Raw genomic sequence first — 14,498 nt, 5'->3', positions numbered from 1 at the left:
AAGAAATGGCCCGAGTTAGTGGCCAGCTCCACCATGCACTACACATCCTGACCTCTCTGAGCCTCGACTGTCACTCGGGGTCACAACCCTGTCCTGAGCATCTCCCGGGGCAGGGGGCGATGACACACATGCAGCTGCCTGGGGGAAGCCGGCGGTGTCACCTCCTTTCTGGAAAGCGGAGGGTCCTGGTGGGCAGCCCAGACCTTTGCAATGCGAGGAGGATGAGGGCGGAGACCTCGCGGTCCCCAACACAAGACTCCCGCCCCCGCCTTGCCCGGTCCCGCCCTCCCCACTGCTCCCCCCAGCTCCCCGACCCGGGGCGCCCCGCCCGGCCCGGCTCCTCACCCACCTCAGCCGCGACTGTCTTCGCCCGAGCCCCCGGGGCCAGGTGTACCGGGCGCGCCACGATGCGGCAGCGGCTGTGGCTCCTCCTGGCTGCACAGCTGGCAGGTAAGGCGGGCGGAGCGCAGGCTGCCCGAGGGTCTGTGCTCCCGGGGCCTGAGCTGGGAGGTGAGAAGTGGCTGTCCTGGCCTTGGTCCTGGCAGGGTGCAGCGTAGAGGCCGCGGCAGCAGGGCGACCGGGAGGCAGCTTGGCAGGCACCGTCCCTAAGGGTGGAAATAAAATACCCTCGGACCGCATTACCCCGGGGAGCCGGAGAGCCCCTGAACTGAGGCCACCTCCCCGCAAAAGCCTGGACCCAGGAGAAGGGGAGGCAGTGAAAAGGGGAGCGAGTGAGGGAAGGAAAGAGAGGGGCGCCGGCGGTCACAAGGGGAAGGAAACAGGTCTCTGCCCAGGGTCCCCGCAGGATGTGCTCCGAGGAAGGTTGGCCAGGCCGAGGGTCCTGTGGACACATTTTTATTACTTCCGGGGAAATGTTTGTAGTACAATCAGACAAACATCAGGCGCTCCCAGTTCTGGGAGGGCTAGGGCAGGGTGATCCCTCTGGCTCCCGTTCTCCCTGGTGTCCCCAGTGTTAGGTGTCATGGGTAGCGTGGCTCCCTAGGAAGCAGCCTGGAGGTTGGGTTGTTGGAGTTGGATGGGGCGTCTAGATTGTCCTTCTGAATAAGTCCAGCCAGACTGCCTTTTGGAAGAAGCCTCTGCACACCCGGAAAGCTGCCCAAACTGGTCGATTTACTCTCGTGCCCAAAAAGCCCAAAGCTGGTCATCCCGCCAGAGGGTGACAAGGCCTGGCAGCCCGGGGCTCTGGCCCAGTGAGTGCAATATCATAAATAGAAAGAGCCCAGGCCATTCAGCGCACTAAAGTCATTACTGATGGATCTAGAATCATCAGGTCCCTCTGATAATGGAATCTCTGGGTTATGGAGGGGAACAGGCAGTGAGGCCTGGCTCCGTGTCCAGCACACAGCAGGGACTTGGCCACAGCCCTGAGTATTCAGTTCCTGGAGGACAAAAAGCAAGTTGGTCCCGGGAAGAGCCCGGGTGTGCCTCAGCCAGGAGAGGAAATGCACACTCACAGCCCAGGCCTTGCTCTTAGAGGAGTCGCTTCTGGGTTTTCCTGGAAGGGCTTCAGGCACCTGTGAACCTGCAGCCCCACTGTGTGCTCATGAGCACATAACTGCCATTCGGGAGAGGACTGGAGGTTTCTTCAGTTCAGTGGTTCCAAGTCAGTTTCTGGGGTCCCACGAGCTGGGTTTGAATCTGGATCACTGTGTGACCTTGAGTGGTCTTTAAACTTCGTGAGAGCCTCGCTTTCCTCACGGGTAAAGTGGGTGCAAAACAGTATCTCCCCCACAGGATTTGGTGAGGATCAAATGAGGCAATGTATGTGCCATGCCAGGCACGGCTCAATAAACTGGCATTACTGATTCTTATTAACTCCCGCAAGAAGTCAGCGACCCGAAACAAGGAAAAACCTCTGCTGTGCTGGAACGGCACTGTGGTGTTTGGGCAGACAAGAGGAAGCCCAGCAGCCACTTGTGCCCCAGGCATCATTTCCGTCTTGTTTTTATTTTTTTTATTTTTTAATAATTTTTTTTTTTCCAAGACAGAGTCTTGCTCTGTCGCCCAGGCTGGAGTGCAGTGGTGCGATCTCAGCTAACTGCAACCTCTACCTCCTCAAGCAATTCTCCTGTCTCAGCCTCCCGAGTAGTTGGGATTTGAGGCACATGCCACCATGCCTGGAAAATTTTTGTATTCTTAGTAGAGACAGAGTCTCACTGTGTTGCCCAGGCTGGTCTCAATATCCTGGGCCCAAGTGATCCTCCTGCCTCGATCTCCGAAAGTGCTGGGATTACAAACATGAGCTACCACACCCGGCCCCATCATTTCATTCTTGATGCAAGCAAAAGCTAAGGGTGGTCCAGGAGCAAAGTCAAAAAGTCAAAGTTCATTTCGTCAGTGTTGGAGAAGGCCATTATGGGGCCACGGAGCCTGAGCCGCAAGTGCAGGCAGGATTTTAAACATGAGGTGCTCAGTAAGCCGGCTCCTCGCCTGCCCTCTGGCCTCTTCTGCCTACCGAGGTCTGTGTCCTCTCTGTGCCTCCCCACTCCTGCATCTCTGCCCTGGCCTGCAATGTCTCCCTTTGCTCCACAGCCAAAATGAAGGGCTCACCAGGTCAGATTGTGTTCGTTGGAAGCTGTGCAGCCTTGGTGTGAATGGAACCCATTCTGATCCTTCTCCTTGAGATTTAATTGACTTCCAGTAACAGCCCTGTGATATGAGACATCAGGACAGTATTTACCTGTGTACGTGGCCATACAGTTTGCAGTGTGCTGTTTTGGACAGCATTTCATTTCTTTCCAACCCTCAGAGACAGGCAGGACAACAGCACCAAGCTGCCCTCCTTTCATAAGACAGAGGCTCGGTGACTGGCCTGAGGTCTCACAGCTGGCACGGCCAGAGGCTGGGTTCAGGGCCAGGTCTGTGAGTCCTGCTCTAGCTCCTCATGAACAAGCCCCTGCTTGCCGGGTGCTTCTCATCAGAGTCTAAGATGAACTCCCGGCCCTGCTTCTGGGGTGTCTGTCCTTCCACTGGGGAATAGCGATCTAGTGACCCATCGGTAGCTGGGCTCGGGGGTCATGGGCTATAATTGTACCTACCAGGGGATAGTGAGCTTTTTTGCTGTCTGCCCTTGCTGTCCAGCAATGGACAGGCTAGCCACATGCTCTGCTGTGATTCTGGGCTCCTCTCGCAGCCTGTCCTGGGTCTCCTTCGGCAGTTTGGAGCCCACCGAAGGGCTATACATCCAGTGGCAGTCAGGGGAGGTAAAAGGCAACCAGCTTTGGCTTCAGACTTTGAATCCTTGAGTTTCACTCCTAGGCTGAACAAATAACTTCATGCCTCAGTTTCCTCATCTGTGTAATGAGGACTAAAAATCCTGAATCCATCCTTGTGTGGTGGTGCATGCCTATAGTCACAGCTACTTGGGAGGCTGAGGTGGGAGAAGAGATTGAACCCAGGAAGTCAAGGTTGAAGTGCGCTATGATAGTGCCCGTGAATAGCCACGCCACTCCAACCTAGGCAACATAACAAGACCCCATGTCTTAAAAAATTCCAAAGCCAGTTTGAGGCTTGATTGAGTTCCTTTATGCAAGGGCCAGGCATATAAGTACTCAATAAACAAATGGCAGCTCTCTCCCCTGTACCTTTGTAAAGCTGAACTTAGCAAACACCTGCCTTCCAGATGATCTCCTGGAAGGTGGGGTCTGTGAGCTCTGAGTCCAGGAGCCAACAGCTGCACTCAGTACAGTCCCTGGACCCAGTAACTGGGCAGGTTCTTCCACGGCTTTTCCTTTGACACCTGACTCAGTGTGACTGCGAGGTCCCACAACTGTGGCTAGGAAAATGTGTGATGTCTCTGTTCTTGGCTTTTCCTAGTTGTCTGTGGCAGCTCAGTCCTCCAGCAGACCCCTGCATACATACAGGTTCAAACCAACAAAATGGCGATGCTGTCCTGCGAGGCTAAAATCTCCCTTGGTAACATGCGCATCTACTGGTTGAGACAGCGCCAGGCCCCGAGCAGTGACAGTCACCACGAGTTCCTGGCCCTCTGGGATTCCACAAAAGGGACTGTCCATGGTGAAGAGGTGGAACAGGAGAAGATAGCTGTGTTTCGGGATGCAAGCCGGTTCATTCTCAATCTCACAAGCGTGAAGCCAGAAGACAGTGGCACCTACTTCTGCATGATCATCGGGAGCCCCGAGCTGACCTTCGGAAAGGGAACTCAGCTGAGTGTGGGTAAGAAGCAGGCCCAATGCTATCAATGAGCACTGAGCATCGACTGTGTGCTAGGCACGTGCCAGGCACTGGGACCACCATGCTTCAGTGTGCCCCACTCTGCAGCCGTGACTAACGGCACTGCTGCTGATAATGACAGAAAGTACATGGGGAGACTTACCCAGGCCAAGCCCCTCCGAGTGTTTCTGTAGCTAGCTCGCTTAATGCTGCCAACCTCCCTGGAAGGTAGGTCTATCACCTAACCACTTTAGATGGGAATAAGGTGAAACTGGAAGAGATGGATCAGAGTCAGAGATGAGCATTAAGCTTCTCTTTTTTTTGTTTTTTTGTTTTTTTGTTTTTGAGACAGAGCCTCACTCTGTTGCCCAGGCTGGGATGCAGTGGTGCGATCATGGCTCACTGCAGCCTCTGCTTCCCGGGTTCAAGTGATTCTCTTGCCTCAGCTTCCCGAGTAGCTGCGATTACAGGCATGAGCCACCATGCCTAGCTAATTTTTTGTATTTTTAGTGGAGACGAGATTTCACCATGTTGGCCAGGCTTGTCTCGAACTCCTGACCTCAAATGATCCACCCGCCTTAGCCTCCCAAAGTGCTGGGATTACAGGCGTGTGCCACCATGCCTGGCCAGGCATTATGCTTCTTATGTGGACAGGGCAGTGCTGTCCTTCAGGCCACATCAGGGACATCCGAAGCTACGGCTGGATTGGGCGGAGTCCCTTAGCCTTATAGTGGTATTAGAAATCCCCACAGAGTGTGCACACAGGGAGAGGAAGCCCTCACTGCCCTGACTTACCTACCCAGTGAGGGCATTTCTAGGGGCAGTGGAGGGACAGGTACCCTTATGTTCTCTGTGAGGGTCTATGGCTCGAACTCATACCTGAGTCAAAGGTAGTAAGGAGACAGCCAGGCCCAGCTCTGCTTGCAAACTTGCCACGCTTTCTCCCCTGGGCCTCAATGTTCTCTTCGGTGTCATGGGGCTGCTGATGGCCTGCATGACCCACTTAATCCCAGAGAAGCTGCAGACCTCTGACTTAAGTCAACAAGTCCAGCAGACACACATTTCAAGCCACAGATGAAATTCTAAATTTTTAGTCATGTTTAAAAAAGCAAAAAGCAAGTAAAACTAATTTAAATAATATATTTAACTCAATTTATTAACTGTATTTTCATCTGTTATTGCTGAAATATTTTACATTCATTTTTCATACTAAGTGTTCAGTGAGCATTTTACATAAAACATACAGCTTATCTCGATTCAGACAGGCCACATTTCACGTGCTCAGCAGCACCTGCAGTGAGTGGCCACCATATTGGAAAGAAGGCATTTAGCTATGGGTGGGGAGGGATTGTGTGGTAACCCACACCACCTGGCTCTGGCTCTAGCCCCACCTCCAGCTTGGCCCAAGGTTGGAGCCAACCCCCTCCAGGGCTCCCACTGCCCTGCTTCCTGCTCACCTGAGGGCACTAAAAGCCACAAGGAGACCCAGAAATTAGACCACCCAGTGTGAGGAAGTGCAGGGGCAGCTGGGGACAGCAGCACGATTAGGAAGACACAAACCAAAGTGATGCCCCGCCACCTCTTGCCAGCCTGGAGGGACCATTGCAGGCAAGAAGCTGAGGCATCCCTTTGCGTGGGGTCCACTGATTTTCGGATTGAAAAATGGACTTTGGGAGTTTGGGAGTTTGGGGTTTGGGGTTTGGGGTTTGGGTTTTGATGTTGGCTTATTGTTTTTGCCTCTGTAAGCCCCACACCTTTCCACTCATGAGATTTCACGGTCTGAGAAGGTGGAGGGTGGAATAAGCACAGCTAGTTTCCAGAGCTTCCCACCGCCTCCACCCCAACCCCACTCACTCCTTACTTCTGTGTTTCCAAACCCCAAACACCTCCCAGCACTGCAGGAATGTCAATGCCTCCTTACAGCGCTGGCTTGCAACCAAACCTGCTTCTCCCCAGGGCTTGCAACGAGACCTTCTTCAGAGCCAAAACCCAGCTTCTCCCCCAAGAAAGGCCTTTTAGAGGACAAAGCTGGGATGGTTGAGAAAGTGTTTGGGGAAAGACAGGGCCTTTTTCAGGCCCTTAAGTATATCATGGGCTCAAAGTTATATTCCTTTTAAGGACGGAGAGGGAGAGATTAAACTGGGGGCTCAGGAGGAATCCAGGGGGACCGGGCTCTAAGCAAGATGAATGTAAAACAGAACAGTCCCCCAACCTGAGTCTCCCACCAGACCCAGGCTGTGGTACCCAGCCAAGGCACTGAGGGCCTAAAGTGCTGGTTCCCCTCTCGGCTCACTACAGACCATCTGAGAGACGTCCCTGCTTCCTCGAATAGAAAATAAGTCGAATAGAAAATAAGTCAAACAGCACTACTTCTAGGGCCATGAGGAATAAAGGAGGCAACACTCCCAACAGAAGGCCAGGCTCCTTGCCTGCTCTCCAAGACCCTGCTGATAACAGTTTTCCTCTTACAATAGTTGCCCTTGACACTCTGATGACCCAGGGCCTTGGGTGGACCTAAAGTGTTCAACTTTTTGTCAGAAAACCTTTGTACGTGAGGTAGTGTGGCAGAATGAGAAGCACAGGTTCTAGAATCAAGGTCTTTTGGTGCAGATCCTGGCTCAGCAGCCTGTGGCTGTCTAACTTTGGGCACATCATTTCAGCTCTCTGAGCCTAGGCTTCCTCCTGGATAAAATGGGGACAATAGTGCCTGCCCCAAAAGTTGTTGTGTTCAGTAAACTTACGTGGAAAAGCTCAGCACTGCTCCCTGCACATGGTTGGAGCTTAGTGCACGTTCATTCTAGTTGCTTCTTCCCGTCAATGTCTTGAAGCAAACAGCGTGTTTTCTCCACTTTTCAGGGGAGGCTCAGAGAGGTGAGGGGCTAAAATGTCTACTTTTATATAGAAGATGCCAGCCCAAAAATGACTGATCTGTGGGCTTCCCCTGCCTGTCTCCCCACCCCTCAACCTTTTTTTTGAGACGGAGTCACTCTGTCACCCAGGCTGTAGTGCAGTGGCATGATCTCGGCTCACTGCAAGCTCTGCCTCGCTGGTTCAAGTGACTCTCCTGCCTCAGCCTCCCAAGTAGCTGGGATTACAGGCATGCGCCACCACACCCAGCTAATTTTTGTATTTTTAGTAGAGACGGGGTTTTGCCATGTTGGCCAGGCTGGTCTTGGACTCCTGACCTCAGGTGATCCACCCGCCTAGGCCTCCCAAAGTGCTGTGATTATAGGTGTGAGTCACCGCGCCCAGCCTTAATATTTCTTTTCTTTTCTTTTTTTTTTTTTTTCTGTCCCCCTGAACCTAGAGCTTAGGTGTCTTCTTACTCCCTCTTCTACCATTTTGGAGAAAATCAGTGTAGAGGGGTCTGTTTCCTCAACCCACACAGGCAAGGGTTGGACTCCGTGGCCAGCAGCGCCCCCTTCATCCCCCGCAGGCGTCAGAGCCACAGCTGTCTTCCTTTGTTCTGGGTGTCAGCTTGCTGCCCTCTCCCAGCACTTCAGCAGGGGTCAGTGGGTTAGAATGAAGGAGAGGGGGGACCCATGCAGGAGTCAGGACAGGGGCTTGGGGTCCCAACACAGCACTCACCACTTGGGGCTGCAGGGGCCAGCTCCCCTTGTCTCTGGCATTCACCTTTGAAATTAAAGTTTGAGACTGAAGTTCTCCTAGCTCTGATATTATATATATATTTTAGGGTCACCTGAGAAGGAAAACAAATCCCCAGATAGGACACCTGCTTGGTACTGTACATGCAGGAAAGGGCACCCCTCCCTTCCATGAGCTTCCTCCACGTGCTTAGAGATTGCCGAGTTGGGCGGAGGGTCTGGTTGTGCCAAAGGCTGGGCGATCCAGCCCTGGGGCGCAAGGTCTTCGGCCAGGTGGAGCCACGTCTACTGAACCTTTTTTTTTGGACACACTGTCCCTTTAATTCTCAGATAATCCTAAGAAGGAGGTGGCAATTTTCATTATTTCAGCAAATGAGGAAATCAAGGCACAGAAAAGTACTATGACTTGTCCCAAATCACACAGTGGTTAATCAGGGGTGTAGGTCGGCTGGGAGCAGTGGCTCGTGCCTGTAATACTAGCACTTCAGGAGGCCAAGGCAGGTGGATCACCTGAGGTCAGGAGTTCAAGACTGGCCTGGCCAACATGGCGAAACCCCATCTCTACTAAAAATACAAAAAATTAGCCGAGTGCAGTGGCACGTGCCTGTAATCCCAGCTACTATGGAGGCTGAGGCAGGAGAATCACTTGAATCCAAGAGGCAAAGGTTGCAATGAGCCAAGATCGTGCCACGGTGTTCCACCTGGGCTACAGAATGAGACCTCATCTCAAAAAAAACAAAACAAAACAAATCAAGGATGTAGGCTCTGCTCAGGTCTGTGTGGCTTCCTCTCTCCAGGACACCAAACTGAACCCCATCCCTAGGCCCCCACCCCTTTCCCAACATCTGAGAACTGAGAAAGCAGATCAAATATTCTACTGCTATGTGTCCTTCAGGCCCTATAGCAGCCTGGGGAACAGTCATAAGGACTTCAGTACTTGGATGTAAGACAAATTTTGTTCATTTGTTCATTCGTTTGTTCCTGAGACAGGGTCTTGCTCCATCACCCAGGCCAGAGTGCAGTTGCATGATCACAGCTCACTTCAGCCTTGACTTCCCAGGCTCAGGTGATCCTCTTACTTCAGCCTCCTGGGTAGCTGGGACTATCGGCATGTGCCACCAAGCCTGGCTAAACTTTTTATTTTTTTGTAGAGAGGGGGTTTCACCATGTTGCCCAAGCTGGTCTCAACCTCCCGGGCTCAAATGATCTCCTGCCTTGGCCTCTGGAAGTGCTGGGATTCCAGGCATGAGCCACCGCGCCCGGCCACAAGACAAAGTTTTATCTTTGAGTCCACCTGGTGTTCACCTGGCTAAGATATGTGTCTTGCTTTCTTTCTGTAGTTGATTTCCTTCCCACCACTGCCCAGCCCACCAAGAAGTCCACCCCCAAGAAGAGAGTGTGCCGGTTACCCAGGCCAGCGACCCAGAAAGGTGAGTTCCCTATCCCTCTGCACCCTCAGAAACAAGGCAGACATCCTCTCGCTCTTCCTCCCTCCCCTCCTTCCTTCCCCAGGCACTTTCCAAGTGTTAACTCTAGAGCCTATCTCCCTGGCCCAAGCTAGGGTCAGAAAGGATGCTGAGTGTGATAGCAACTCACAGTCTCATGGGAGACAGACTCGTAAACTGTTACTGGACAAAGCTTAATGGAGGTGATCTCCACTCACACACCTGCACACAAATGCCCACAGCTTCATTATTCATACTAGCCAAAAGTAGAAACTACCCAAACATCCACCAGCTAATGAATAGATTAACAAAATATGGTATATTTATTATCGTGGAATATTGTTTGGCCATAATAAAGAATAAAGTGAAAGAAGCCAGTCACAAAAATCCATATACTATATGATTCCATGATTATGGAATATTCAGCATATGACCCTCTGTAGAGACAGAACGTAGATTGGTGGCTGCCTAAGGCTGGGGGCTTGGGAAAGAAATGGGGAGTGATTCCTAATGGATATAAGGTTTCTTTTTAAGGGAATTTAAATGTTCTAAAATTACATTATGGAAATGGTTGCACAACTCCATGAATACACTAAAAATCATGACATTGTACACTTTAAACAAGGGGACTTTATATGTAAATTATAACTCAATAAAGCTGTTAACAAACAAAAAATCTACTCAAAGGACCAGCACTTTAAACTTTTCCAGTTTTGGCCAGATGTGGTGGCTCACACCTGTAATCCTAGCACTTTGGGAGGCCAAGATGGGCGAATCACCTTGAGCTCAGGAGTTAGAGGCCAGCCTGGGCAACATGGTGAAACTCTGTCTCTATGAAAATATTAAAAAATTAGCTGGGTGTGGTGACACATGCCTGTAGTCCCAGCTACTCAGGAGGCTGAGGTGGATGCCTTGAGCCTGGGAGGTGGAGATTGAAGTGAGCCAAGATCCTGCCACTGCACTCCAGCCTGGGTGATAGAGCCAGACCCTGTTTCAAAAAAAATGTTTCCAGTTTTAATACCTAACAGAGGACCTAATACACAGTATGTGCTTGTTCATGAATACATGCTTGTTTGCAAATGAACACATTTGCTTCTCTATGCTACACCAGACACCTCAGCTGGAGTGTATGCACATACACACACACACACAGACACACATGCCCACGCACACGCTTTCCTTAAACCCATCAGCCCAAACGTGTTTCTGGAAAAATACTGACCTCAGCCCAGCAAAAGCCACTGGTGACAAACACAAAGTGCCATCTGCTGCTACCCAGAGAACAAACCACAAGCAGCCCCAGGAGCACTGCCTCGCACTGCTCAGTTCGCTTTGTCTTAAAAGTTTTAAGTACCAGAAATTATCGAGGAGGGTACTGAATAGGATCTGGGAGACTGGGGTGGCAAGCTGCCATCACAGGAGGTCACAGTAAAAAGAAAATCAGAACCAATGTACAGAAGAGTAAAGTCTTAAGGAGCTTAAGAGTGACCTTATTTTATAAAGTCCCATGCCCTGACCCCTTCACCTAAATGATTTCAGGCAGACTACAATAAAAAGGATATAAAATGCAAATACAATAGAGCCACTAAGATGAGGGTGCAAGAACTGGTTGTGTACTACGGCTCTGGAGAACCCAGCAACATCAGTTTAAACAAAGAGAAGACCCCAAGTCGTATGGCACCCCAAACCCCGGTGATAGAAAGAAACAACCTGGCACCAAAAGAAGAAACTTTCATCCTAGTGCTAAATTCTAGGAGCAGTCTGCCCCATTCATCTTCATGTAAGGACAGCTGAATGACGGCGCACTCAGTCATACTTTTATAAATGATGGCAAAAACAAAGCGCTTCAGATTTCTTGCATAATTTCTTTTCTTTCTTTCTTTTCTTTTTTTTCTTTCTTTTTTTTTTTTTTTGAAACAGAGTCTCACTCTGTTGCCCAGGCTGGAGTGCAGTGGTGTGATCTCAGCTCATTACAACCTCCACCTCCCAGATTTAAGTGATTCTCCCGCCTCAGCCTCTGGAGTAGGTGGGATTACAGGTGCCCACCACCAACCTTGGCTAATTTTTGTATTTTTAGTAGCGGCAGGGTTTCACCATGTTGGCCAAGCTGGTCTTGAACTCCTGACTTCAGGTGATCCACCTGCCTTGGCCTCCCAAAGTGCTGGGATTACAGGCGTGAGCCACTGTGCCTGGCCTCTTGCATCGTTTCTTGTACCAACCCTCAGTAAAATCCCATGGCAAAACGCATACCAAACATTAATAAGTTATTAAGAATAACCCGGATGTGTGTGAAGGTGGCCAAGTGGAGTGGGGCTGAGGATGGGTGTGGGGAAAGTAGGTGGATGTTACACTGAGGAGAGCGGCCCTGGGTCAGTGTAGCCTAGTGGCAAGTCAGACAGGCCTAGGTCTGAATCTCTGTCTACTACTACCTGTACTATAAGACATTGAATAGATGATTCAGCCTCTATGAACCTCTGTTTCCTCGTCTGTAAAATGGGGATGCAGGATTAAGTGAGATGCAATTATACACCAGGCACTAAGAGCTTATGGGGCATTCACACAGACCTCAAAGCCTATTATCATGAATGAAACCCATAGGGCCACTAAGAAGGGGTCGCCCCTGAGGCTTAGGGCTGTTTCTGAGACAACACCCTTAGGTGCTAGGGGACCATTTCTAAACCACGGACTCAGGAGCGGAGTGCGAATCCAGAGCTCAGGAGACCCTGAGGCCCCAGCAAGATGAGGAAGGCTGGGCTGGGGGTGTCGCTGGTGTGGCTCTGTCGAACAGCCCCTTACCCAAGCACGTTATTTGTGGCAGCAGCTTTTCCTGGAGAGTCACATTTTGGATGGGAGACAATGCTTTAGAGGAGACCTATAGCTACATCGCTGGCCTCCACAGTGGTCTTAACCATGACCTCTTCTCAGGAAGAAGCCCAGCTGCCCTGTACATCCCTGTGACCTGCACCCACCTCCATTACAGTTTTTAAAAACTTAGTTGAGCCGGGTGCGGTGGCTCACTCCTGTAATCCCAGCACTTTGGGAGGCGGTAGGGGAGGGGTGCGGATCACCTGAGGTCAGGAGTTCGAGACCAACCTGACCAACATGGCGAAACCCTGTCTCTACTAAAAATACAAAAATTAGCCAGGCATGGTGGTGGGTGCCTGTAATCCCAGCCACTCGGGAGGCTGAGGCGGGAGAATTGCTTGAACCCAGGAGGCAGAGGTTGCAGTGAGCCAAGATCAAGCCATTGCACTCCAGCCTGGGTGACAGAGCAAGACTCCATCTCAAAAAAACAAAAAACAAAAACAAAACCTTAGTTGAGATATAATTTGCACACTGCAAAATTCACCTACTTTAAGCATACAAACTCAATGATTTTGGGTAAATTTACCAAGTTGTGCAATCATTACCATAATCTAGTTTTAGAAGGTTTCCATCAGCCCAGTAAGATTCCCGGTGCTTGTTCACAGCTCATCCCTGTGCCCAGCCCCTGGCAGCCACTAATCTACCGTCTGCCTTTGCAGATTTGCCTCTCAGGGACATTTCGTAGAAGTGAAATCGCACACCATGGCTCTTTCCTGCTTGACTTCTTTCACTTAGCACCGTGTTTTGAGGTTCATCCAGGTTGGGGGAACAAATAGGAGGTGAGAGGGAGCCCAGCAGATGCCCTCAGCATCTCAGAGGGGCCACTCATCCAGCCTCCCACCCAGTGTGTGAATCTCTTCTCCACATCCCAGCGGTCCAGCCTTGGCTTGTTCCCCTCCAGTGACAGTGGGCTCCCTCCCGTGTAGCAGCCTCCTCCCTTCCCTCCCATACCTTTCATGCCCTCATGCAGCTGAGGTGGGACCCACAGGGGCTTGGAACTCGAAGGATCTGTGTCCACACCCTGGTCCTGCATTTTAGTAGCTGGGTGACCTTGGGCATATAATTTAACCTTTTTGAATCTTGTTTTTTTTTTGAACTGTGAAATGAGAGATAAAAATAATGGCAAGCCAGGCGCAGTGGCTCACGCCTGTAATCCCAGCACTTTGGGAGGCCAAGGCAGGCAGATCACGTAAGGTCAGGAGTTCAAGACCAGCCTGGCCAACATGGTGAGACCCCGTCTCTACTAAAAATACAAAAATTAGCCAGGCATGGTGGCGGGTGCCTGTAATCCCAGCTACTAAGGAGGCTGAGACAGGAGAATCGCTTGAACCCAGGAGGTACAGGTTTCGGTGAGCCCAGATCTCGCCATTGCATTCCAGCCTGGGCAACAAGAACAAAACTCTGTCTCAAAAAAATAAAATAAATAAATAAATGCAAATTTAAAAATGCCAATACCTTTCTTCCTCACAAGATGGGAGTTTGCATTTAGTATGTACTTAGCACATATGTATTCAGTAAAAATTCTCTCTCTTCCTTGGCATCCACAATGCTTTCCGATTTTCTGAACCTCAAGCCCAAATCTGCAGCCTTGCCCTTTCACCCATGGGCCCTGGCTCTGCCCCTCAGCTACTCAAGGGACCAGCCACAGGGGCCTGAAGGGTGTCAGAGAAGGATTTGGGGCATTGATAGTGTAAAGTGTGCTGTTTAGCACACAAAATGGACAAAGGAACAGATAGTCAACTCATAGAAGAAAAATCATACAAGTTCCCAATATATGAAAATAGGCCAAAGCTTGTAAGTAATGAGGGAATTTAAGTGAAATAACATTTTCCCCCACTTGACTGGCAAAAACTAAAACATTTTGATGATATCAATGGTAGCAGGGTGCACTATTGGTGGGTGGGGACGGAAGTCAGTGCCACCTTTTAGAGAGGCATTTGACAGCATCTGTCACAATTTAAAATGGGCAAAGTCTGTGGTTTAGTAGCTCCCGTTCTCAGTATTTACCTCAGGAAGGCATCTTTGTAAGGAAATACACATGATGTTTTCTGCAGAGTTATTTGTAAAAGTAAAACACAGGAAACGACAAAAAATGCCCACTGATGACGAGTAACTCATGATACATCCATACTGTCAGACGTTACTCTGCTGGAAAAAAGAACACATTGATTAAGTGAAGGAAAAAAGGCACATTGAAACAGTGAAGATACAAAAGAACAATTTGTACAGTATAATCTGCTGTATATATTTTAAAATACTATATGTATTTAAGGCCAGGCATGGTAGCTCACACCTGTAATCCCAGCACTTTGGGAGGCCAAAGCAGGTGGATCACTTGAGGCCAGGAGATCAAGACCATCCTGGCCAACATGGTGAAACCCCATCTCAA

At 50.3% G+C, this 14,498-nt stretch overlaps 1 protein-coding gene across 5 annotated transcripts in view; it reads left to right on the top strand.

Annotated features, from left to right (window-relative positions):
• The first annotated feature begins 339 nt into the window (after positions 1-339).
• CD8B (CD8b molecule) overlaps positions 340-14,498 on the top strand; it is a 48,788-nt gene continuing 34,629 nt past the window's right edge. For all 5 annotated transcript variants that reach the window (XM_025353959.1, XM_025353956.1, XM_025353954.1 and 2 more), the window contains exons 1-3: positions 340-450; positions 3,838-4,197; positions 9,140-9,229. In XM_025353959.1, the coding sequence (XP_025209744.1) occupies positions 408-450; positions 3,838-4,197; positions 9,140-9,229 (493 nt within the window). In that variant the 5' untranslated portion in view covers positions 340-407. The remainder of the gene's footprint in view (positions 451-3,837; positions 4,198-9,139; positions 9,230-14,498) is intronic.

The sequence above is a fragment of the Theropithecus gelada genome, chromosome 13 (assembly GCF_003255815.1).
Source record: "Theropithecus gelada isolate Dixy chromosome 13, Tgel_1.0, whole genome shotgun sequence".
NCBI lineage: Eukaryota > Metazoa > Chordata > Mammalia > Primates > Cercopithecidae > Theropithecus > Theropithecus gelada.
The sequence above is the reverse complement of the archived record's forward strand: the minus strand, read 5'-3'. Positions and strand labels throughout refer to the sequence as shown.